A 25413-nucleotide genomic window follows, 5' to 3' on the forward strand; every position below is an offset into this window, starting at 1 on the left:
AATGGTGGAGATTTACAGGCTAGTCCTAGGAAGTTGTTCACGTCTGTGGAAAGGCATGAGAAACTTTTGTGAGCTTGTGCTTTTAGCAGAGTGGAGGATAGCTTGCGAATGTTCCTGTGATATGTAAAGTCTGTTGTGGCCTAAGCCACTCTATGTTTGGTGCAGACACCTCGCACTTAATAGTCCTCCCAGGGGACTCAGTGTCAAGAAGACGCAGCTAGGCAAGAGTGGATAAGAACTGGAGAAAATTCTTGGGGCTCCATTTAAACACTTAACATGTAAAACTCCACTGGCCAAAACACAAAGCAAGTGACATCTGCTAGGTCACTGGCCCAGTGGGATCCATTGACTGCCTCGAAGGTATGTGAATGGAAGTTAAGTGGGCCTGCCTGTAGAAGAGGGGAGAGGGTGTCTGAATTGAGGCAGATCCTGCACTTTGAAGTGCTGCAGATCAGGCACTGAGGATTGCAGAGATGCTGGGATTGATCCGTGTTAGGATGCAGCAAGGGAAAGGGGAATGAGAAGTGAACACTTACCCCAAATGTAGAGGGACTGTGAACTACACCTGTGTTGTCGTCGGGGAAAGTCTGGTATCAAGCTCTGCAGGGACTGCTTGGCATCTCCGAAACTTCTTGTCGTGTGTACAATGGGATGACTGAAATCCTGGTTGCCTGGGGGGAAGTATTCCTACCTTCCACTGCAGTCCCAAAGTGGTGGAAAGGAAGATTCTTCTGTGTGTACAGGATAGCTGCTTTCCTTCTACCTCATTTTTGGCTCTTGTACTGCTCCTGCTCCTGCAGCAGGAACAATCCTGCCCAGCGCGACTAAGGTAAAGGGATCATCTGCTAGTGATGCTGCTACATGTTGCATAATCTGGTCTTAGGTACTAATGTCAATGGCATTGCTCTCTAATTTGATGCCACCTGTGACTTGGGGGTGCTCTGTGTCTTTTCTGACAGAGTGAACAGTTGTAATGGTATGGTACCTCCTGACAAACCTCCTGTGGTCTGCTTCATTGGAATTCCAGTGTAAGCCAAAAAGTTCTGGGTTTGGGCTCTTTAATGGCCGGAGTCTCCTCCCACATAGTCCCTGCTGACAGTGACAGCACATGATCAATAACTCCTGCTGTCAGTGCTGCCTGTAAGGCTTGCAGTTTCCATATTGGAAAAGGCCTTTCCTAAAGAGTCTAATCAATATGCTGCTGTGAGGTCTGTTCTCGTTTGCTATATATAATCCAGACACACACAAACTACGTGAGTGAGCATGTGTAGAGGGGGGGAGAGGATGTGCCAGCCCTCTGCTCTCACTGGCTGGGAGAAGGATACAGCTACCTCTTACTTTTCTCCCTCTCCTGCAGCTGCTGCTGAAGGCTTGTGGCCACATCCTTTCCCTGCTCTATTAGCACTCTGCATGGGGACCTGCTCTGGGACTCGAGGGGAGCTGAATTCCTGCTGGGTCACTTCTAGGGTTCGATGGAGCGCCTGTGACTCTCTCTTCTGTGCACTTTCTGCTGTTGGTAGGTAACCTGCTTTCGGAGCCACGCAGGTGGGAGGATGTCGAGCACAGCTCCATCAAAGAAGCCTTACCGCAAGGCGCCCCCGCAGCATCGCGAGATCCGTCATGAGGTACCCATCATTCGTGACGACCAGGATGGAGTGATCTTGGCTGAGCAGAGTCAGGTAACGACTTGCCGGGTGGCAAAGGGCTTAACACCATTGCACCAGCAAACAGGGTTTAGTTACACCGAGGCAGGCCAGCTCAAGCAGGCAGACAGGTTTGAGGTTTGCAACCTGAACTTCTCCTCATCGTGGTCTCTGGAGTCCAGCAGTGAGAAGGAAGTGACAGGGTGCAGAGCAGAGTTGAACATCAAGAGCCAGACCGTCTCGCCAGCACTTCCACGTGGTGGAAAGATGGGGCAACAAAGTGGGAAGCGGTGCCCAAACCGCAGTCGTGGGCACCTCGGCAAATTTGTGAGCCGTAGCATGGAGACAGTTGTGTCTGGAGATGACAGACAGTATCCCACTTGCTCTTTCAAGAGCAGAAGCCTGGAACGCTCGCTTATGTTTAAAGAGCCTCCTGAGGTCCTAACACCAAGGAAGTTTCGGGTCTCCTCTACGAACCTGCCTCTCAAAGGGATCCTGAAGCAGACCAACATGACAAACCCATGCCCTGAGAGCTTGCGCAAGTCCCGCTCAGTAGAGACGCTTTCCCGTGGCCATGGCTCACGCAAATACAGTGATCCTCAGCTCTGCCTCAGCCCTAGGGAGAAGCACTCACTGGAGCACAGCAGCAGCAGTGCCACTGACTCTGTCAAGCGCAGGGAGAAGATCACAGAGGAAAAACTGCGGTTCTCCAAATTCCTGGATGAGATTACCCAGCGGGTGCTGAGTCCCATCCGCTTGCGGTCACTGGGAGAGACCAGGAGAGCAGAAGAAGACCAGAACTCTCCCCTTCTTCCCAGAAGCTCTGTGCCAGAAGGCCAAGGAGAAGGTCACCTGCAAGGCATCAAAACCAAGCTTGCAACTGAAAGATCCCCCTGCCCAAGCAGAAGAAAAGCAGAAAAGAAGTGTGAGGGGCTGGGAATGGCTTCGTGCCAGAGAAAGTGTGCTGAAGAGGCTAAGAGAGCTTCCAGACTAAGAAGGAAACCTGCCCTTGGGAGGAAGGACAGTAAGGAAAAACTCCTTTCCTTGGAGAAAAGGGTGGTAGATCTGTGTCAGTATGAGCTGCAGCAGCTGGCAGACCTGGGGCTGGCAGGGACGTCCTCTGGGCAGCAGCACTCACTGTCTTCATGGAAAAGCAGTGCAGAGGGCAGAAGGGATGAAAGCAGTCCCTGTTCACGGCTATTACAGCCACACCATCTGTGTGCTAAACTTGATCAGAAGCGTGCAGTGGAGCCGAGCTACCCAGAGAAAAGATCCTTCTCCACTCCAACACGCTGGAGTCGGGAGGAAGGGCCTACCCCATCTAGATCCTCCCCTTCCTTCAGCCTGGCACTAAACAAGGTAGGTGCCAGGGCCACCGGCTCACAGACAGGGGTCTCACAAAGGCGAAAGCCCCCACCTGGATCTCATCTAATCTGTAATGCCAGTGAGAGAGTGAGAGCAGTTGCCCAGAGCGGTACTCTCACCAGAAGCTGCTCTTTTGTGGGTGTCGCTCATGGCTGTGCTCCAGATTGAGTATGCCTTCCTGGGAGGAACCAACTTCCCTTTGGCCCCAGGAGTTAGGAAAGCAGGAGCTGGTTCTGTTCTCCCCACTGCAGACTTCCCTGGAGGTCCTCCAGGCTGTGGGACAGCAGGTGTGTGCAGGAGGCGGACAGTTTCTTGTCAGGAGATATAGGGATACTCCCAGTGCTTTGTGTGTGCCCTGTGCCTGGCTGTCTTGGGGTGCTGGAACTTTGTATGATGGCTGTTGCAGGTCTTTGTAAGCGTTCTCCTCTTTTCTCCAGCCTGCTTTGGAGCCATCATTTCATTTTAAAAGGAATCACATTACCCCCTTTGCCTGGTCACTATAATCTGCTGGGTGTGTATTTGTGGGGGTAGGGATGCCGTTGTTAGATAATTCTGCATGATTTAACCAATTGCCACATGAGGTTGGGATTTAAGAAAAGAATGGATTGATGCTTTGCATTTAGGGACAGGAGGATGTATGCAGGTGGTGAGGACTATTCTCTTAAAGTGAGAATTGGTGAAGGAAGCAACCCCATGATGTCTTAGGGCCAGGACTGGGGTGTTTTGCCTTCTGTAATACTGCTATTAGCTCAACCACCTCATCCACAACTGTCTGTGGCATGGCCTCTCAGTCCAAAGCTGTCTGTGACACTTAATGGACAATCAGCATGGCAGCACTTCGGGTTTGTGCAGTGCTGTTGGTACCGAGCACCAAATATAACCCATGGGCAGCTTGGACTTTGTGAGAATGGTCACAGCCTCAGGCTTTCACAGAAAATATGGTTGCTTCTAGTGCTAATTAAATATCTCACAGCCATCCTGGCAGGCAGCAGCCATCTCATGGGTTAACACAAAGAGTGCAAAGGAAGCGAGAATAGCTGAGCCGTGTGCTCTTGTCACTGCCCTGCCATCCTTGTTCTGCAGGTCCCTGCTCCAGCCATTCCGGGATCTTGCCCAGAAAGTTAATTTCTTTCACAGGCTTTTCTGACCTTTGATATTTCTTCTGCTATCCCAGAATAGTTACAGTGGCTGGTTTCAGGTCTGCAGAAAGAAACCCTTTTCACAGCATGATCTGGGTGGTGTAAATGGTAGACGCACTTTTCAGATCCCAAATGATTTTCTCTTATTCTTTTTGTGAGGCTTCAAGGGTGTTGTGATTGCTGTGGTGACAATTTAATCCTCAGTGTATGCTGGCCTGTGAGATTCCTGCCACCCACTAACTGTGGATGTGGAGGAAGGTGTAACACCAACTAAGGTGACGATGTTACAAGATATGCTGAGACTGTACCATGGGAGAGTAAAGTTACCTAGCTTGTGTGGTGGTTCCTAGTCTAGCTCTTCTACCCTGAACTAGAGCACACAGTCTGTCTTGGTATCAGACAGCTGAACGGTGTGTACAGACGCTAGCATCTCTAAGCTTGCCTAGCATGACCTGTCAGAGCAAGTGAGGAAGAGTCACAGGTAGGGTCTAGCAACCAAGACTCTGCCCTTTAGGACAGTGTGAGAGACCAACTCCTCCTCTGAAAGAATCTCACAGCTCTTTTTTTCCCTATGCAGGAACCCTTGACGGATGCAGAAAGGATGAAGTAAGTGTCCTGCTTCCCCTTTATGCCTGTCATACTGCAACTGTGTGGGTGCTGATTCCTCACATCCTGTCTGTGCCACCTGCACAGTAAAGCTGACTGCAGGCTCCTCTCAGATCTTCAATCTTCTTGGGGCCATGTGGGCAGAGCTTTAGTCTATGCCTTGCCAGCCTCTGCCTTGTTATGTCTCTTGCCCTGGAGGGGCAAGGAACTTAGACCCCTAGTGCAGGTGAAGGCAGAGGAGGTGGTGGGTGTGAAAGAAAGCAGGAGATGAAGCCTTTAGTACAGGTGGAGAGAGGAGTGCCTTTTTTAACCCTTCTTGTTGTTGCCACTGTTTCGGTGTAAGCCACCAGAAGCAGTATGCAGAGGCCTGTTGCTGACTGAGGGTGAGAGCTGAGTCCTTTGGTGGTCGTGTGGGGCACAGACAGCTGCTAGCACTGAGCTCCAAGCTATAGTGAGGAAAAAGTTTGCACTGCCAGAGAGAAGCCGTGCTTCTGGGTTTCTCCGAGAAACTGAGCACAAAGGAATGAAAAACAACAGGAAATCCTTTTGACCACCAGACATGTCCTGGCTGGGGAGGAATGGAGCAGTTTGAGTTGGAAGGGTGGCAGCTGTGATCACATCTGTAAATGCACCCCACTACCTCTGCTTCTGGACTTAAGGCTATATGGAGTCCTCTTTCCACCATATGTTAATGATGTGAGGGCTTTTGAACAGTTTCAGGGGAGGAGAAGATGATTTTACTCTTTTTGCCTTCAACTCTCCTAACCTGGACTGGGATAAATTATTGAGTGGGTTTCATTCACCAGTGAGGGACACTGGAGCTGCGCAGCTCAACTGGCTAGTGGGTTTTATTCAAGCACTGTAACTTGAAAGGGAGCTTGGAGCCATGGCTGGCTAGCTTGCATGTGCTTCTTTGCCCCTGCGCCGGGAGATTTTGAGTCTCTGCTATGTGTGCTGGAGTCTCTTGACTTCCTGGGCCCCTGTGTGGGGTCTTGGGCCCTAGAGCATGGCAATGGGGTGGGGGTGCTGGTGTGGGGTAGTCCTGTGCACTCAGTGGTACCTTGTTCCTGTGTGTCCCAGGCTACTGCAGCATGAGAATGAGGAGCTGCGCCGACGACTGACGTATGTGACTAACAAAATGGAGGCAATGGAGAGGGAGCTGGAGTCAGGTCAGGACTACCTGGAGATGGAGCTGGGCCAGAACCGTGAGGAGCTGGAGAAATTCAAGGACAAATTCCGTAGGTATGAAAAAGAAAACAAGAAGGGGGGAGAGAGAGAGATCCCTCCCACCAAGGACTCCCTCAGCTGACATGAACAGGCTGTGCCGTGTTGTATAAATCAAAGGTGTGCTGCATCCTCAGAAAGGCACGTCCCCAGGCTGTAGGGGAGTTAGAGGCTCTGCAGCCATTGCTTCCTCCAGAGTACAGTGTAGGAATGCTGCCAGCACGAGGGGCTGACAACAAAAGGATGTCAGGCAAGATCCAGCTTGGATGGTTATCCCACATGTTCAGAAAGAGCCACTGATGGCTGCAAGAAAATACATCACCGCTTTACCTGAACAGTACCTCAGTTAGAAAATCAATGCCAGTCACTGGTTGCATGCTTATGCATGACATAGCTCAGAGGAGTTCTCCAAAGTCATTCACAACTTCCCCTGCAAGATCCTTTTACCCAGCCAACCTCATCTTGCCTCCAGTAACTTGAGGCCTGGAGGACATTATGTGGCAGAGGTGAGGCACAGTTAATATGCCTGGTTGTCTCAGTACCAGTCTTTCTGGAGTTGTGGAGTTGATGGTTTGCTTGGCAGCTATGAAGAGGACTTGAGTAGGTGCCCGAGATCTGTTCCCATGTATACAATCTTGTTTCTGTAGGTTGCAGAACAGCTACACTGCTTCCCAGAGAACCAACCAAGACCTGGAGGAGAAGCTGCATGCCCTGGTAAGGGCCTTATTAAATCACTACAAAGAGGAGGTGGGAGAGACCTGTGTGTTAGGAGCAGATGGGGGAAGGGGCCCTGGCTTTATCCAGCAGATGTGGCAGTGGGTGAGGGGGTGAAATTCTGGCCGTGACTGTCTACTCCTGGTTCCGGCTGGTGTCATGAACTGGTTTCTTGATCTAGTGAGCCCCTACTTGGTCATGCACGTGAGCTTTGGTTCCCCATAACATAATTGCATGGTATTCCGTCATGTTGCTTCAGTCCCTCTCAAAATGCCAGGAATGTGTCAGCCAGTCTTGGGGTGGTCATTCTGGGAGGACGGGAGCAGTCAGAGCAGAGCCAATGTGCGTGTACGTCTGTTGTGTGCATTCATAACACTCATGGCTGTTTCTTTTCTCTCCCTCCCCCTCTCTCTCTCTTTCTCCTCCCCACGCTGCCGCTGGCACACGCTGGGCGCACTCACCTCTCAGGCCTCTCTCAGCCAAAGCTGGATTTTTGCAGTTGCGTCTTTTCGTTTGTGTGTTTTTTCTTTTTCCTCTTTACGTGTCTCAGCCTGTTGGTTTCATTGTCAGTCCCACGTACACCATCCCAGATGGAGGGGCCCCAGCCCTCGTCCAGCCAAGGGCTCGCCTGGTATCCAGCAGCTGCCCGCAGATGCAGCAGGTCCTAGCTTGCAGTGCTCCATCTTAAGAGCATTTGACTCTGAGCCAGCTGGAGCATGGCATTTTGGGAAGTGGTGCCCATAAGCTGTGGCACTGCACGAGACGTGGATGGCTGTGAGCCTCGTTTTCTCCCTTTCCTTCCCCTTCTGGGTTGTGAGCAGGCAAGTCAAACGAGCTGAGATGCTGGTTGCCTCCGTGTAGCCCAGGATGAGATTTTTTAGGTTGAATTTCTTGAGTTAATATTCATTGTGCTGGTGCCTGAAGAGATTGCGTATGTGGGAAGCGTTGTCCGCCCCTACTCCCTTGCGTGTCACTGTGCTGTACTACCCCTGACGCGCAGCTGGGCCCTGGTGATCACAGCCTCTGAGCACCCTTGGGCAGCGCTGGAAGAACTTCTTGAGAAGGGGATGGCTGGGTTGTTCTGAGCTATTGCCCCTCTCTGCTGTTTCATCAGGGTGTCTATCAGCCCTGTACCTGAACTGTTAGGGAGTCTAAAGAGGCAGGATTGCCTGCTGTAGGGAGGGCTTTAACTGAGCTCCAGATGAAGCTACACAGCTCCTTTTTCTTACAAGAGCAAGGCTTAAACTCTTTCCAGATGGTGCCCTCTCCCTGCCAGAAAGCCCCTTTTGTCCGTTCAGCATTGACTGCTGGATATGGACAGTATTCTCGTTCTTTTGCCCCAGAGAAGAGGGCTGGGTATCGCAAGCTCAGAGGTCTTTGCTGACAGTGGCAGGATGGGATCGATTGCTCAAAACTACTGGCTTTCCACCAGGCACCATGTGAACCAAGGCAGAGAGGAAACATGGTTGTGCTGCAAGAAGAGATACTGCCTTAAAGAGGTTCAAACTCAACCTGTTGTCTCTGTAACTAGCAGAGTGGCTGATTCCATTTGGACTTTGGAGTTTGCTCCCTTGGTGAAGAGCCAGGCTGTCTCCCTTGTCTGTCTGGAAGTTTTTGTATCCCAGCTGAACATGTCATTGTGCTATGCTTGGGCTGAGGTGGGTGGTGAAGCCAGGTTCTTCTGTGCTGTGGAGATTTACACCTAGTGTTCTTGCATCCCAGATTAAGAAGGCAGAGATGGACCGCAAGACGCTGGACTGGGAGATTGTAGAGCTCACTAATAAATTACTTGATGCCAAAACCACCATCAATAAGCTGGAGGAACTCAATGTAAGTGTTGGGCTGCAAATGGCTATGGAAGTGTGTGAGGTGTGGGGTTTTCCTCTTGTTCAAAGTCATTAGTGTAGAGCAGCATGTGAATGACTTCAGTGTGTACGAGAAGTGTGAGAGCTATACATAACAGTTGGGACAGACAAACAGAAAAGAGTCTAAGGGATTGAGCAAGGAAGAACTGATCATCAAGTTTGATGTATTTGGTCTTTTGAGCTTAGGGTTTGACCTGAGTCCAGGCTGTGCCAATGGAGGGGTCATTTATTCTAGAGCTGGGAGGGAGCTCATGCCTTTCCTACACCAATAATACAGAAGTTCCTGGATCTGGTGCTTGTTTCTATTAACTGCTCTCAACTCCCTCCAGTCTGTCTGCAAGATGCCTGATATCAGGCAGTGTCTTCAGGCATGGCTGAGAGCTCTGGGATGGGATAGCAAATCTGCTGGGACTTCTGGAGATCATTAAACTCCCCACAGAGAGAAGGGGTTGATACACTGACAGAGTATATGCCTGGAGCAAGGGCTGGAGTTGAAAGGGACACTTTGGCTGGGTTGTAAGAAAATACACAGGGGTGTGGAGAGGAGGGAATGGCAGGTGCCCTCATGAGCGATTCATCAGATGCCTCCTCCTGCTTCTGTTCAAGCAGCATCTGGTCAGGTGGTGCCTTTTTGGGTAAGAGATCGGACCAGTCTGACGCTGTTGCACACCTGTGCCCTTTTTTGCAGGAACGCTATCGACAGGACTGTAACCTTGCAGTGCAGCTGCTCAAGTGTAACAAGTCCCACTTCAGGAACCACAAGTTTGCTGATGTGAGTAGCTGTCCTGCTGAGGTGGGGAAGAATGGTCTCTGCCTGCATCTTGCTTTCTCTGCAGGGCTGTTGGCCTCTCATCCTTCAGCCTCAAGATAGAGGTGTGGGGGGGCTCCTGTTCCCACTCCCACTGAGAAGGCAGCACAGAGCTTCTGCCAGCTCCTCTTTCACGCCAGCTCCATTTCACAGCTCAGCCAGGAGCTGTTATAAAAAGCACAATAACCTTGAATTTGATAGCCTGCTGGGTGCCTGATGGGAGCTGGCAAAAGGACAGACCTCTCTCTTACCCTGCTCTGTCCTCTTCCCTTCCTCACCTGGCCACATGGAAGGGCCACGCTGCCAGATAAGGAGTCAAGCAGCAGTAGTCTGGCCCTGCTTCACTACTTAACTCTCAGGAGAAGTGTTGGAGGCAGCATTCAGGGTGTGTTTTAAGCCTCCTGAACAGGAGAAGTTGCTACCAATGCATATACCCCATATTGAGGGGTCTGTTCAGCTCATCCTGGCCTCAGGATGAGCAAAGATAGAGTTCAGGCCTTTCACGTTCGTAGCATCACTTCTTTGGTGGGAAGTATCATTCAGGCCCTTAGCTCGGCTCTCTCTTTACTGTACCCCTAGTCTCCATCCCTTCTTATGTTCCTCTCAGCAAAACCATGCGCTTGTCTTTTTTAAATTAGCAGATGACCAATATGTCATCCTCCCCCTCCCCCATTGTGTCTCAAATTAGCACTCTTGAGGTCAGTGTATCAGTTACTGCTGGGGTAACCTTGACCTCTCTCCCAGCTGTCTCCTCTCCCTGGAGCTTTGAATTCTGCCCCCCAGAGCTCTGCATCCCACGTGGCTGCCGCTGGAGGGGGGTTGGTGCTGAGCAGCTGTGCAGACAGTCTGCCTCACAGCCAGCTGTTGTGGTGCAGTGTACCCTGCCTCCCCAGCTTTGGATGCCGTTTCTTTCTGGCTGTGATGAGACAGACCTTGCTGTGCCACTGAGTGGCTTGTGGAGCTCTGCACTCCACGTCATACTCTGCATGGGTGTGGTGACCAAGGTGAGAGCAGCTTGGCAGGGTGATGGGGAGAGCAGTAGTGCCCGTTTGCAAAACAAGGAGCAGTGCTTACCCTCTGCTGAGATCCCAGTCCTGCAACTTTGGTAATAAACCCTGCGTTTGCCTCTCTGAAATTGAGAGAGCGAGGAAGTGGGATGAGGTGGTGGAGTTGGTGGGAGCAAGGGAAGGCATTGATTCTGGTCTGCGGGCAGACTGCCAAGGCAGCGTGGCTGCAATTACCGCGTTTGGGGAGCACTGCAGATCCCAGCACTGGGGGCTGTTGAGTCACTTCAGTGCAACCACCAGCTGATTTTCCACAGATCAATAGACCCCTTCCTAGCATGCACTGACTGGGCCTTGTCTCTGTGCTCACAGGCATGGGAGACTGAGCCCGTGTGCCATCTTTTCTTGTTCTCTTTGCAAAATGGGGGCTGTGGACCATGTCTTAGAAACGTGACTGGTGTGACAGCTAGGGAGCCTTGTTAGTCCCTCATAGGGCAGGTTTACTTTGAAAAGAGGTACCTTTCTCAAGGCAAGGTAGGTGACTATTAGGGTCAAGATAAGGAGTACAAAGTACATAAGCAGATTGCTTGGAAGAGGCAGATTACTTGGAGCTAAATGGCTTGTGCAACAGCCCCTTTCTAATGTCCTTTTCCTTCTCCCTAGCTTCCCTATGAGCTGCAGGACATGGTCAATAAGCATTTGCACAGCACACAGGAGTCCTCAGGCCCTGGTCAAGAGGCAACTCACACCTTGGCTCCATCTGATGTTGTGCCCACCTCAGTCATTGCCAGAGTCTTGGAGAAACCAGAATCTCTGGTTCTGAATTCAGCCAAGTCTAGCAGTGGCAGCTGTCCCATGGCTGAGGATGTCTTTGTGCATGTGGACATGAGCGGAGCCCCTCCTGATGCCTGCAACAGTGCGGGGCAGATGGGGAAGGAGGGAGGAGATGCGGGGAAGCAGCAGAATGGTGGCTGCAAGCCACAGAGCAGTGTGGAAAGCGTGCCAGAGGAGGTGCCTGCCTTTGAGAAACTAAGCCCCTACCCTACACCCTCACCTCCCCATCCTATGTACCCTGGGCGCAAAGTAATTGAGTTCTCTGAGGACAAGGTAAGGATCCCAAAGAACAGCCCCCTGCCCAACTGTACATATGCTACGCGCCAGGCCATCTCCCTCAGCCTGGTACAGAGCGAAGATGAGAGCTGCGACAGGCACCGGACGCTCCCCAACAGCCCTGCTTCAGAAGGGCGCCGTTCGGCAGCCTCCAGCTGCTCCTGTCAGCAGTCCCCCAAAGCAGCCAGGGCTCATGGCTCTTCCCAGAGCAGCCCATTCAGCAGCCCTCCCCAAATCCCGAGCGCCTTCGCCAGCTCTGCCAGCTCTGAGGAGGACCTGCTGGCCAACTGGCAGCGTATGTTTGTGGACAAGGCACCCCCTACCTCGGAGCGGGTGCTGATGAACCGTACGGCCTTCAGCCGTGACACGGCCCCTGAGCTCCAGAAGAGGTTCAGTCGCTCCATGCAGGAGCTGGGCAGGGCAGCCTCAGCTTACTCAGATGGTGAGGAGTCTGCGCAGAGCTGCAGCTGGACCGTGAGCCGGGACTCGAGCGTAGACACAGACAGCACTGAGTCCAGAGCCCGCAGGAGCCATTTCTCCTCAGACTATGGTACAGATTTCTCCCAGGATGAAGCCCAGAAGCTGTTGCAGGAAAGTGGCGGAGGCAATGCTGAGCCTGGAAGCCCCTCACCGGAGAAGCACAAGGACTACGTGGACCTTGTCTTGGCTGAGAGCCCAGCTGAGGAGAGAGAAACGTTGCTCCAGGGAAGCAAGGACAGCAACCAAGGAGGTGCCCAAGAGGAAGGTGGAGAAGGCAGGGTCAAGCCTCCTTTCAGTCGGCCGCACCGCAGCCCCAAGAGAATGGGGGTCCACCACTTGCATCGCAAGGACAGCCTGACACAAGCCCAGGAGCAGGGCAACCTTCTCAGCTGAGGCAGGGCAAGAAGCAACCACACGCTGCAGAGCTGTGAGATGCCTCCATCTGTCCACCTTCTGAGGGAGAAACCTCCAGTAGTACCCTCCTCCTGGGCGGCTCTGCTCTGAAATTTTGTATTTATTCTCTTCTTTTGCTACCTGGAAGAGCTGAGGTGCCCCTTCTCTGGCACCACAGACCCACTGTACTAGCATGGACAGTGTGCAGAAGCACACCCACTGCGCTGGCACACTCGCAGCTCTCTTCACAGCCTCACACTGGTGCCTGTACCGGAGCTCGTTCTTGGTACCCCTCGTCCTGGTGCCTGTGCCTCTTTATGCTCACATCTTCCTTCCCACTCAGGTACCTGAGGCCTTGGGTGCTCTCATGCTGGTTGCCCGCAGCTGCTCTGCTCTCTTTTAACGTGTGCCAACAGGGCAGAGCGCCTGTGTGGTGGTGTCTGATTCCTGGGAGCCTGCAGGGGCCGTGAGTGGGGTGCAAGGACTATCCCAGCAGATGGCTGTGGGCCCCTGGGGATGTGCTGGGATTGCTGGTGTCTCATTTTCCTGCTGGGTTTTGTTTTCCCTGGCTGCCCTCTGGGTACTTCTCCAGAATCTGCCTCTGCAGGTCCCTGTCGCTTGGCTCGGGCGTCGGGCTCAGCACTTGGCCCCCGCTGAGGCCACGCATGGATGCCGTCTGCCAGGGTGGTTCGGGGAGGCACTGCCTGCTGGGCGCTGGGGTTTGTGTTTGTGTGTCTCCTCCCTTACACCTCTTCCCCCGCTCTCCGTGCTGTTGTTTCGTTTGAACGGTGCTGATGCTTTGCTCTTGGGTGGGCTTCTTTCTTCTTTCCAAGCCTTTGGTTTTGGGGTGTATTGTTTTTTCTTTCTCCCCGCCCTGCATAAACAGACACAGCCGTTGGCAGCCAGTCCAATGCCTGCGTCAAAGGTGCGTGTGTTGAGGAGGCCCAGCTCTTGGAGCTGCGCTTCTCTCTGATCCTGGCCTCCAGACTCGAGAACAAGGTCTCGCCCGGGGCGAACAAGGCATGAGGGATGCTACTGGGCTTTTTCTGGGCAGGGCTGGGTGCAGGGATGCAAGGGCAGTGTGCTGAGGAGCTGCTCCCTGTAGATGCACTACCTCACGGCTCGGCAGCAGCCCTTTGCCAGAGCCTTCTCGCAGGCCCCCTTCTCCGGGGGGCTCCAGACTGGCTCTGGCACCTCCCTGGGGCCTCTCTCCGTGTTTTTCCTAGTGTAGCGTGATGTGTGATTTTTCTTCTCAGTCTTGTGTGCTCGTTGTCTCGTTGGGGGGGGAGGGGAGGGGAGAGGTCTGTAGATGTAGGTATTTTTTTGAGGGCTGACAAAGCCCAGGCATCCTGTTTTAATTTTGTCCTGTGCCCTCATCTGTGTGGTGTTTCTTGGCTCCCCTGGGGGTGTGAGGCAGAGAATAGCCTGGTTCCCTGGGCCATGACTCCCTTCATACCTCGCTGTCTGGTTTTTGAGTTAGGTTTGTTTTGTCATCCCACCCTACTCAATGAGGGCTCTTCACTGGGCTGTAGGAGAGCAGCCCTCTGTCCAGGAGGGAGCTCCCGTTCGTACGCATACAGCAAGATGTGCAGCAAAGAACTGCCTGCGGGCCCTGCTGCCCTCCCCAAACCCCTGTTTGCAAAGGGCCTGTGGCTTGCAGCTGGGGCCAGCCAGGGCTTCAGCTCCAGCCTGGAGGCTCCAGGGCCTGTGAAAGGGAGCTGCAGGCCTCTCTGGCGGCTGTGTAGGTTGCTTTAGGTACCCTGGCTAGAGCTGCTGCCTACACGCTCGCCCTGTTTCCCACCTCGAATGCTTGTGGAGCTGGATGCCACCCTCTGAGGGAGAGGTGGGACTCAGTATTTCACTACAGTATTTCACTCAACACATGTGCAAACAGGCTGGTACCGAGAGTGGGAGCCACCTCTGAGCCTGCAAAGTGTTCATCTCCCCTGTCCTGAACGTGGTGGTGGTGTCCTTGTATTTGCTCTCATCAGCCGCTCCACTGCTGCATTTCTTCTGTTCTTCTGCAGTGTTGCAGGGCTTGCACCTGCAGTGGCTGCCAGCTCTTGCCTCACGGACATCACCTGTGGCTGGATGCTTACTGAGCAAGCTCCTCTGGCTCTGAGGATGCTGGTGGCCTGCCTGTGGGACAGCACAGCCACTTGGGCAGTAGGAGAGGCATTGTCCTTCAGGGCTCAGCCCTGAATCCTGGCATGCTGGTCAGGGGATAAAACCCACTCTTGCTGAAGTGGCTAATGCTGATGGTGCTGGGCAGAGCCAGCCTCCCTCTGCTTTTGGTTAAGGAAGACTTAAAAGCAAAACAGTGGAGAAATGGAGGGGTGGCAGAGGGGTGCCCAAGGCTTCACCAGACACTTCTGCTTCGCAGCATTAGGCTGCTGGCAGAGGTTGAGTGGGAATGGTGGCCTCAAGAGGAGCAGAGCCCTCTCCCAGGGGGCACGGTGCCTGCCCTCTGCACTCCTGCTCACCTCCAGCAGTATTGGCTCTGGGGCCTTGAGCTCACCCCACTTCTAGTGTCCCAACTCCAGACTGTTAATCTGTAACTAATGTGTTTTTTTTCTGAAATTTTCAAACTGATGTATATTTTAAGACCAGAAATAAACTATTTTAAAAGTAGGTGGCGATGGCTATAGTGTTCTCTCTGTTGGTTAAGACCTAGACTAAACTGATCCTTGGCATGCGAGGGAGCAGAGCTTCTTATGGTACAATGTCCCAAGTTTGCTGAACTGCTTTGTGCCACCTGTTCGCTCTACCAGGGAGAGCGATCCTGTGACCTGTAAGCTTTCCAGGTGGCTGTGAATTCACTGGTCATCCTCAGTGCCCACTTTGGCAACAGCCTGGTTCAAGGTGTTTGTGCAAATAAGGTCATCTGTGTTGGAGAAGAGGCGCAGTCCCAGGCAGGGAGAGAAGATGTGTGGGATGAGCAGCGTTCTACTTCTGTAATCGTATCCAAGCTCTGGAAACTGCTCTCTGGGCCTGAATGTAGACTGTCAGCTCCAAGATCTGAGCCTGTAGACTGGAATCTGTTGCTCACAGCAGCACTTGTGTCACTTTGGCTTGGAAGCTGACAGCGGCTTAAAAAATGGGCAGATTATTTAACCAGGCAACTTTGAGAAACATTAAAAAACAATGCGGGCAATTTTCACATTACGTAAAGGCTAGGCTTGTCAAAACCTCTGCAGTGAAGCAGTCTCAGTGTTAACTCGTAAAATTCTGTCTGCCCCATTTCAAGCATTTTGCTAGCTGTCCTTCTGTCTGATCTGTGTCTTGGCAGGTGATAATCTGGAGTAGGATGAGGTGTAGCTAATTCTTTTATTACTTGTTGGTTTTCTTGAAGCCCCAGCTCTGAGAGTATCAGTTCTCCGTTTCAGAAACTGAGTTATGTGGGGACATGTAACATACCCCCTCCCTGGAGTTCATAAGAGTTCTGTAATTCACTATAGTGTCAGTATTTTGTGTTTTTATTTTGTGTGCGGAGGGAGGATTGGGGTTGATTGGACATACCCCAGACAGGAAGCCCTCCAAACATGAGAGAGAGGGAGTTCCTGTAGGATGCTGATACAGGCATTTGGAAGTGTTTCCTTTTAATGTTGAATGGTGCTGCAGAGGTCAGAGGGCTGTGATGAAATTTGCTCCATCTCCCAAGTTACGCTGCCTGTGCCCTTCTGACCTAGGTGCATGCAGAGAGTAACGCAGGAAGAGTTTCTTGTTCCTTTGTCCCTGTAGTTAATTATTTTATTCTGTGATCCCTCGAGTAGCAGCTGCTGCCACAATTTAATCTTCCGGCCTAATCAGAGCCCTGAAACACGATCTTGCTTGCCTGGCTCCGGCAAGGGGCACTGGGCAGCGCGCAGTGAAACCTGCGGTGCTGGAGCGGGCTGAAGCCTTCACCAGAGGGTTCACAGCTGGCGCCGCACTCCCCGCAGCCGGGCTCCAGCCCAGCCCTCACGCTCCGGGGCAGGAGGAATGCCTGGGGGGGGCAGAGGGAATGCCTGGGGGGCAGCAAACCGGGCCGTGACCGACCTCCCTCCGGGGCCGCGCCGGCGCCGCGCAGAACCCGCCTCGGCGAGGACGGCGGAAGCGCGCGGGGCGGGCGGCGCGCGGCTGCCCCCTGCTGGCGCGCCGAGCCCCCGGCGCCGCTCCCGCCACCGGGCGGCTGCCGGTACCGAGCGGCGCCTGCCCCCTTCGGGGGCGCGGAGTGACGGGGGCCGACGCCACCACGAGCGGTGCCACGTCTGTGACCTTCGTAAAACTCTCATCGCGACAGCAGGACGAGCAATAGAAAGAACATCTCTTATACACATCTGAATAAATACAGCCGGTGCCCGGCGGGCACAGCTGGGCCCGGGGGGGAGGCAGGGCAGCGTGAGCTACACATGCAGCAACGGGACAATCACAAGCGGCTGACGGGGCGCGTGACGAGACAAGAGGCGCGTGTAGAAATTCGCTCGGACCAGGCTCCAGCGCTCAGAATGCCGCGGGAGGTGTCAACAAGACGTGAAATGGCGTGAGAAGACAGTTGGGGCAGCCCACCGGAGGCAGCAGGGCTGGCAGACGCACATTCCCCCAGCAGGCCCGGCACTCTCCTCGGCAGAAGCAGGCAGGGTAGCCCAGCTACATTTCTGTTTCTGCTAAGAGGCTGTCACCGAGGCCTGACGTCATCAGGACCATCTGGGAGCTGGAATCTGTGTCGAGAGAGGGAGAAAAACACTAGCCAGTTGGGCTGCCGCAGAGCGCAGAGCTGTACTCCAGCTCCAGAGGTGAGGGTGAGGAATTAGAGCACTGCAAACTGCTGAGAGGATTGTGAGATTAAGTAGTAACTAGGTCTACTCTGGCCACACAGCAGAACAGAATCGATGTTCGGGGAGGGGGGAAGGCAGCGACAGCAGCAAGAGCCAGGGTGAGGATCTGCATTTGTTATCTCGGTTGTCTAGAGGAAAACCAGCTCTGAACCCTCCTCACATACCCTCGCAGGTGAGGCTGGTTGTGCTGACTCAGCCATGCCCTTACCCACCCCTGTGCAGACCTCTAAATCTGCACTCACCAAGTGTCTTTCAGCTATAGAGACAGTGTCCAGGTGGGATGGGCTGGCAGGCTGCAAGCAAACCAAACCCGCGTAGGGTGGTGGTGGTGGTGCCTTCCCAAGAGCAGGGAATGCAGCAGGCAAGCAGCCATTTTATGGCAGCAGAAGCCTGGAAACCCTGACTTTCTGTGCTGCATGAATGGAGGGTTTGTGCAGCTCTCCCCTGCCCGCCTCAGGAAGGTGAGGGCAGCTTGCTGGCTCTGCGACAGTGCAGAGCACTAGCCAGGAACGCTACGACTCTCCCCACAGCCAGTGAATCAGCTGCAAAGACGATGGGCACGCATAGCAAGTAAGAAACTCAGCAGGGTACCAGTTTCCCATCCAGAAGCCTTTTAAAACAGAAAAAAAAAATGTTTTTTTCCTGGATATGAGTGAGGACATCTTCAGTGCCCATGTGCTTCAGATCCAGAGTCCTAACATATTCAAAATTGCTGCGTGGGATCTCTGTTTTGGGGATCAACATCTGGAAACTGCATCCAAAACTTAGCCAGAGCTGTCAGTAAAGGATTTTTATGGCTCTAATAAATGAGGAACCAGATGTTTTGAGGCCCAGGGAGTGGTTGTGTTTGTCTGCTGCTAGTCTGATATGAGAACTGGGAAGGGGGGGGAAAGACAACTAAAGGTAAAAAAACCCAAAACCTCAAACCAGCAGTATGACAAGGTACACCTGACAATATACAATATCATATATACAAACAATACACAACATGCTACTGCTATCTCTGTAATATACCTTTTTTTCCTGTTACGAGCCACTACACAGACAGGCTGTGGCACCTGGCTAACCCTTCACACATTTGGGATGCAGAGATAGGAATAGCCGAAGCTATGTGGATTGCAGGGAGGTTCTGGAAGCAGTGAGGAATGACATGAGTTTTGGCTAGGATACCTGGCAAAGGCCCCCGAGATCTTTAATGCTCCTGTCCTTGAGTTTTAAGACTTTGCACAAAGATTTTCTTCCTGCAGCATCAGGGAAAATGCCTCTGAAGTACCGTTTCCACTCTTTGCAGCAACTGCATTGTCCTTGAAGGCTGCCTTTCCAAGGGCAGCTCAGCCCAACACTATTCAACGTGAAGGTCACACCTGGAGACTGTCTGAATTCCAGTTCACAGGGAGAAGGGACAGATCCCATTCACCAACCCCACCACAGGAGGCCAGTGATGCTGGAAACACCCCAGACATCCTGCCTGTCAGCCCCTGCCCCCAGCCCAAGTCCCAGAGCTCTTACTGTTCTGGCAGATCCAAGGGTTCTTCTCCCTGGCTGTGACTTCACGAGCCTCGGTCTCCTCCTCTTCCTCACCTTCTGAGAGCAGGTCAGAAATCTGCTGCTGCAGCTCAGGACTAATGTTGTTCTCTGCCAGGATGAGTGTCCGTAGGGCTGTGGGGTAATTCTCTACCATGTCCAGTAAGGTCTGGGCAGAGAGAGAGAGAAACAGGCTGACAAGCAGCACAAACAGCAGCTGGACTGAGCAGACAGAGGTTCAAAGCTGCGTCTCCCTGCAAACTCCAGCCCTCCTCTTCTTACTTCTACCTTCCTTTGGCTTTGACTTCCCTTTGCCAGGCTTTCTGAGAGTCTGAGGACCTCTCATCTTTCTGTGGGAAGAGCTGAGCCTGGATTTCCTGGCTCAATCTAAACGGACTGCTCTACACCCTGTTGCTCCCACATATCCAGGCTAGTCCCCTCTTACCACTGGGAGCTGGGGCTCTGAGGGAAGAGCCTGTGCTACCAAGCCTTGGCCACTATCTGCCCACAGAGCTTTAGCCCTGATTCTCAGTCACAAGTCTGACCCCTTACTTCTTCCAAGAAAACCAAACTACATATAGAGCCACGTTTTCCTCCCTGCTGACTTGAGGGAGATCCGGGAGCCCTAGGTCAGAGCTGTGGCTTATGAGCTCCTCCTGTGGCTGAACGTAGCAGGCTGGGGGAGAAAGCAAGAGCAGCCCTGGGTGCAGGGAGGGAGGGGGAAGCTGGTGGACTCAGAGAGGGAGATGGAGGCAGGTATAGGTCCTAGGGCCTCTATGGACAGCCAAGACCTATACCCTTCAGACATAGTGATGCTGTAGAGTAACTGTAGGCTCTCATACCTGGGCTGACTGGTTGGTAAGTCCTGTTCCCTCCAAGTCCAGAACTTCGAGGGTTCGACTGGAGGCCACAGCGACGGCAAGCATCCCTGCTACTTGGTCACCTGTGGGAGAAGCAAACCAGGGCTATCAGCAGGGCCTGCCTCCCCTCGTGTTATACCACATGACCTCTTGCGCCTGGGGCTGTCATGGAAACTTCTTCTGAGTATTTCTGCCATCAGACAATCTCTAAATCTCACTTACCTTGGGGGGGTGGGTGGAAAAAAGCTGTTAACTGAGAAAAGAGACAAGGTAAAAATGCATCATTTTGTGATTATGGGAGCAGTCGCTGATTATCAGGGGGAACATGAAGGAACACAGCAAAATTGGTTTTGTTCCCCAAGGAAACATATCTTTCCAAATCTCCTTCATGCTCAAGGATGCGAGGACCTCTAACAGTCCCTACAAGGCATCCCCAATGCAGAATAAGGACTTGAATAGCCTCAGTCCAGGGGGAGGCTGGAGCTGCACAGAGGACCCTGCATCAGCTGACAGACTGCTGCCCTGGAAAGGGGGCACTTTTGGAGACGGATGCAGCAAGAGCAGAAGCATTAGAGACTGATGTCGGTGAAGAGACAAGACTCCAGCGTGTTATCCTGACATTCCCTGAGGAGTTCCAAGATACTGTATGACTGCAACACCTTCTCTCAGGGGAAAAAAATGCAGGCTGCCACCAGGTAACACCCTGGGGCCTTTCCTGCCCAAGAGGAGGTACCTGGGCAGACAGACACAGCCTAGGAGAGGCTCCATTTCAAAACAGGAGCCCAGGGTGAGGAGGGGAGCGCCCAGCTGATGCTCAGGGAGGCATGGCCTGGTCTCCTCCTCACCACCTTGCAGTAGAGCTGGAGAGAGTTGGTTTCTATGGCAACCAGTGCCAGGCTCTCCTCCTCCTCCTCCCTGCTCCACCGGGAAGATGACAGGGAGCGTGGGGACGTACAGCATTTGCCAAGCCAGCGTCAGCACTCAGGGCTTCAGGAACAGGGGAGACGTGGAGGAGCAAACATGACCACAAAGGTGGTGGAGCAGGCAAGGGACAACCTCCTTTCTGCACCTCCCTGCAAGGCACGTGGCCACCTCGCACAAGCAGAGCAGCAAGGCTGGCTTTCCCTATAGCCAAAAGTGCCTGGCAGGGTGAACGCGCTGCTGGGATCAGAATGGCCCTATGCAAGAAACTTCTCTATCCTACTGGTGAAGCTCTGCCACCCTTCTAGAGCTTGGTCCTCAGTCACCCACCAGCACAAATCACACAAATGCCATCAGTCAGGAGTGCAGCATCCCCTGCTCCTCCTCCCTCACCTCCAGCTTACCTAGGGGGTTGTAGTCCAGGTTCAGCACGCGGAGCTGGGAGCTGTGAGCCACTGCAATGGCCAAGCGTCCCCAGCCTTTGCTTGTGACGCCTGGGTTGGCGCTCAGCGTTAGCTCTTTGAGGCCTGGAGAAGAGAGAGAAGCCAAACCAGAGTCTTAGGGTCACCAAAGCAGTCTCAGGGGAACTAGTTCAACTAACCAGGACAGTTTTGAGTCATGTCCCCTGTATTCTGACAGGCTAAAGGGTTTGGTTTGCTGTGACAACCGTCATCATATATTTCACTGATCAGTGAAATATTTCACCACTGAAGTCAGTAGCCCTTCATTTCCCCTTGCTGTGGCTGCCCCATTTCTCTGCTCTCCCAACCTGCGTCCCACTTAGTTTAAATAGCAAACACAACGGAAACAAGTAAGGGGTGTGTGAGGTGACTGACCAGGAGAAAGACATGGCACAAGGTGACAGGTTAGAGAGAGGATAACAGGGACAGTAGGCTTTGAATCCTGCACCTGGGAGAGGTGGCCAGCAGGGATAACAGCATCAGTGGCACTGCGAGCACACAGTGGGGAGAGATGGAAAGCCCTTTGAGAATCAGGAGAAAGGGGTGGTGTTAACCTCAGCACATGCCAGCTCAGCTTAACTGGCCCACTGGCCTCTGACCACAAAAGATCATCTCCTACAAAGATTAGAGTCTTGGCACTAAGGCTATGACCATGCAACTACACCCTCAGAGAGCACATCCACAAGCAGGGACAATTCCCAGGCACTGACAACAAAGCCAAGTGTTGAGGTGGGGGCACACCATATATTTATCTAAGGTCATTATCAACAAGCAAATGCAAGATAATAAATTCAAAGTCCAAGCTGTCCCCTCCTCTAGTTTCAAATGCTCCCATCATGAAACACAAGCAACCTGTTGGCCCTTGAGCTCCAAACTGCCAGCAGGACAGATCAATAGCAGAAAGCCCACGTCTCCCCAAGGGAACTGCTCCCCTGTTGCTTGGCTTTTCTGCTTAAGTTGGGGAAAGAAATTCCTCAGCCCAGACAAACCACAGAGCCTGCCTCCTCCAGGGCTGAGGGTTTACTGCTGCATGTATCTGCTCCATGTCAAGCTCCGCTGGTCATTGTGCAGCCCATAGCCCCTGGTGCTTACCGGACTTGGCCCCGTCAGGTGGCAGGAGCCCACAGATAAGGTTGATGCCTTCATCACCCAGCATGCAGTCTCCTAGATCCAGAGCCACCAGTGAGGGGTGGATGGAGAGAGCAGGGTTGAGGAGGGCCAAGCCTGCATCTGTCAGGGGACTCCCATGGAGGCTGTGCAGGTAAAAGGGAAAATTACTAAGCAGCCTTCTTCCTGTGGGCTAACTAACCCAACAGAGAGAGAGAAGTAGACAAAATGAGGACGACAAATTCTAACCCCAGGTGGGCAAAAAGCGCTGGAAAGCCTCTACTGCAAGGGTCAACCAGCCACTACGGCAGCCCTCCTCTCCCAGCTGGGACAAGGGGATGCAGGGGTCATCAGCGGGGCAGGAGGAGCCCCTGCCACTGGGGCAATATGGGTTCGAGAGGCCGGGATGGAAAGCCAGGGCCGTGCCCAGCTGGTGGGGGCTGAGGTGGCTCCCTCCCAGCCGAGTGAAGGGCGAGAGGTTACCCTCCACAACGTCAAGGGCATTTTTCCTCCGACAAGCTTTAAATGCAGGGGCTGGCCTGGAGCTGCGAGCCCCCGAAAGACCCATCCTCGCCCGGGAGGGAGCCGGGGCACCCCCCGCAGCCCCCCACCCCGCTGTACTCACAAGAGCGACTGGACGGAGCGGTTTGTCTTCAGGGCCTCGGCCAGCTGCTTGACGCGGTTGATGTTGGAGACGATGCCCAGGTTGAGGTTGAGCTGGGCCAGGGAGCGGGACTCGGCCACCCCCCGGCAGACGTGCCCGAAGTCCCGCTCGGAGAGCTGGCAGCCCCTCAGCGACAGCAGCCGCACCGAGTTCTCCCGCAGGCTCTCGCAGATGTCCCGGATCTCCGCCCCCGACAGCGTCTCCCCGGAGATCTGGATGGACCCCGGCAGCATCTTCCCCCCGCTCGGGGAGCCGCCGCCTGCCGCCGCCGCCGCCGCCCGCCGGTCCCGTCGCGGCGGCTGGGCGCCGGGGGGGAGCCGCGCTGCGCGCCGCAGGCCGGGGCAGACGTCAACGCCGCCGCCGCCGCTGCCGGGCAGTCCCGGCCCGGCCCACCGTGGCCCCGGGGGCGTCACCGCGCAGCCTTACCGGCGGCCGCCGGGCCGCCCCGCTCCACCCGGCGGGGCCGCCACCTCTCCGCGGGCGGCGAGACCCGAGGGAGCCATCGGCGCGGGCTAATGCGGACCGACGCCGGGCTCCGAGCCCCGTGAGACCGGACTGCACCGCCTCGCTGCGCTAGCAGCGCCGGGCGGGGGCCGGGCAGCCCCGCCGCTCCCCGCCCAGCTCCGTGCGCACCTGCCGGGCCGCCCCGCCTCCTCCCTGCCGCCGCGACCGGCCCTCCTGCCGCCCGGGGCGGGGCGGGCCGCCGCCGCCCGACGTCCTCCCCTCGGCCCCTCGCCGGGTGGGATCGTCTCCTCGCGGAAGGGGCGAACGTGGAGGAACCCCCCATCCCGCCCCGGTGTCCCCGCCGCCATCTTGGGCCCCGGCGGCACTCGAAGCCCGTGAGGGGCGACGGCGGTGCCCGGCTCCTGCCTTCCGCACTGAGGCGATGGCGGGGCCGAGGTCGGCGGGGGCTGCGTTCCCAGCGCTGCAGAGTGCGGAAAGGGAGAGAGGGTGGGATAAGTCCCGGGAGGGCTCACCCTGCTGGGCCCGCTCCTTCCTGGGGAAGGGGCCAAAGCCATTGGGCCATGGTGTAGTTCTGGGTGTTTCTTGGTCTGAGGAACAGCAGCCTCCTGCTGACTTCGGCCACATTTTTGCTTAAACCCGCTATTATGCCTCAAACTTGAACCCGTGGCTTAAAGGCGAGATCGGTGTGAACTGCTCCTTATGGCCCAAGCCTCACAGAGCCGGTGCTCGGAGGTGGCTGGTGAAAGGTGGAGGGGTTGGGAAGTGCTGCAGGCTTCTTTATCCCTGCAGCATGCAGCTCGCACCCTCGGCCTGGTCTGTACCTCACCCTCTGCTAATTTGCAGGTATGGATCAGAGGGATTTGTCCCTTCTCTTCCCCTGTCGGGTAATCCTGTACTTGGAGAGATAGGAAGCAGGGCCCCTGTGTTTTCAACTCAACTGAGCTGAAAAAGGAAGCCAGTGATGTGGAAATTAGGTTAAACCGCCTAAGTAGGCAGCTTTCTGCACGTAGCTAATCTGGCTGCTGCATATAGCAGTGCTCAAGTGAATTCCAGTCCGGTGGGTAACTAACTCTGGCACAAACCCAGGCTCCTCTGCTTCGTTTGCAGAGCAAGGCAAGAGAGAGGGAATGGAAAGTGAGGGGAAAAATAGGATGTGGAGGGTGACGTGAAGCAATTCTCTTCCATCGCAACGGAGGAGCAGGTCACCTGAGCTGAGGGCTGCACGTTAGGTTCTGAATGATACAAGGGGAGCAGCAGGTAAAAAGCTGGACTTGGACGTCAGCTTTAAGACTTTGGCTGCAGCATCTAACTTTCAGTGTAGGTGTCACCATGCCCTTTGAATAAACCATTGCTTTTCTCTAGAGCTATCTACACACTTCTGTTTTCCTGTTGCACGGGGCTGCATGGGCTTGCTACTGTGCCTGCAAACCTCACCAACACATCTGCACTGAGATATGAGCAGCAGCCATGAGCATCCAGCTGTGATACAGGTGATGGCTTTCAAAAAAGAAGCAACTGATCTCCAAGATCACATTAAACGGTACAGATGAGAACGACATTCTATGTGTTGCAGGGCTGTGACGGGCAGAGGCTGGATGTCAAGAGTGGTGAGCAGGAGGGTGACCAAGAAAACACCAGCTGCTGATCTGTACAGGTCGACTGGAAGACTACACTCAGTCTCGCCTCACAATTACCTGCAGGCACTAATTAACCCATGTTTCATTAAACAGCCTATTATTAGAGAGGTGCTTGGAGGAGAGCCTCTGGGACATGTCCCACTTCAATTGACAGCAGCAGCCCTGAAGCATTCTTCACTGCCTGCTCTCAGGAGCAAGAGCACACTGAGGAGACAAGCATCCTACCTTGCTTTATGCTCAAATACATTGGGAAAAGTGGCACAGGAGCTAACGGTTCAAAGCCTTGCCTCACTAAACCTAAGTAAGGGCCATGCAGAGGGGAATCTGGCAGTGGTATTTTGTGAAGAACCAGACATTGCTGCCTTGTCATGTGCGGTTACCCAGCAGGTATGAGGAAGGCAGTTTACTGTTTACCTACTCGCGGCACAAGGAATGAGAGTTGACTCTCTAGGCTGATTCCATTAAGAGCTAATACAAAACCAGAGAAAACCAGTGGATGAGGAGCAGCTAGAGCAAGATTAGATGCAGGAAGGAGAACAAATGGGAGAAGAAACAACCTACCTGTAACCCAAAACACAACTAAGGTGACAATTAGTGCAACAAGGA

At 53.9% G+C, this 25413-nt stretch overlaps 2 protein-coding genes across 5 annotated transcripts in view; one reads left to right on the forward strand and one right to left on the reverse strand.

Annotated features, from left to right (window-relative positions):
- TJAP1 (tight junction associated protein 1) overlaps positions 1 to 14955 on the forward strand; it is a 41448-nt gene extending 26493 nt beyond the window's left edge. Inside the window, exons 5-13 of one of the 4 annotated variants that reach the window (XM_086631649.1) lie at positions 1521 to 1679; positions 4725 to 4753; positions 5834 to 5995; positions 6625 to 6691; positions 7160 to 7189; positions 8414 to 8521; positions 9245 to 9328; positions 11032 to 11608; positions 11681 to 14955. In XM_086631649.1, the coding sequence (XP_086487775.1) occupies positions 1554 to 1679; positions 4725 to 4753; positions 5834 to 5995; positions 6625 to 6691; positions 7160 to 7189; positions 8414 to 8521; positions 9245 to 9328; positions 11032 to 11608; positions 11681 to 12351 (1854 nt within the window). In that variant the 5' untranslated portion in view covers positions 1521 to 1553 and the 3' untranslated portion in view covers positions 12352 to 14955. Of the gene's footprint in view, positions 1 to 1429; positions 1680 to 2839; positions 3003 to 4724; positions 4754 to 5833; positions 5996 to 6624; positions 6692 to 7159; positions 7190 to 8413; positions 8522 to 9244; positions 9329 to 9849; positions 10369 to 11031 lie in introns of those variants that run through there. The other 3 variants (XM_086631647.1, XM_086631648.1, XM_086631650.1) reach the window with 3 other exon arrangements.
- A 2025-nt stretch (positions 14956 to 16980) lies between these two features.
- On the reverse strand, positions 16981 to 22938 carry LRRC73 (leucine rich repeat containing 73). The gene is made up of 6 exons (XM_086628198.1): positions 22667 to 22938; positions 22027 to 22187; positions 20878 to 21000; positions 19535 to 19635; positions 18678 to 18861; positions 16981 to 17051 (listed from the first exon to the last, which is right to left on the reverse strand). The coding sequence occupies exons 1-6, from the start codon at positions 22936 to 22938 to the stop codon at positions 16981 to 16983; spliced, it is 912 nt and encodes a 303-aa protein (XP_086484324.1).
- Between the last annotated feature and the right edge of the window lie 2475 nt (positions 22939 to 25413).

The sequence above is a fragment of the Tauraco erythrolophus genome, chromosome 2 (assembly GCF_009769465.1).
Source record: "Tauraco erythrolophus isolate bTauEry1 chromosome 2, bTauEry1.pri, whole genome shotgun sequence".
Classification (NCBI taxonomy): domain Eukaryota; kingdom Metazoa; phylum Chordata; class Aves; order Musophagiformes; family Musophagidae; genus Tauraco; species Tauraco erythrolophus.

Coding starts and splice junctions, on each gene's coding strand:
- LRRC73 (XM_086628198.1), bottom strand. CDS start 22,938: ATGCTGCCGGGGTCCATCCAGATCTCCGGGGAGACGCTGTCGGGGGCG. Junction 21,001..22,026: donor ACCTGACGGGGCCAAGTCCG/GTAAGCACCAGG, acceptor TCTCTTCTCCAG/GCCTCAAAGAGCTAACGCTG. Junction 17,052..18,677: donor CCCTTGGATCTGCCAGAACA/GTAAGAGCTCTG, acceptor CTCTCGACACAG/ATTCCAGCTCCCAGATGGTC.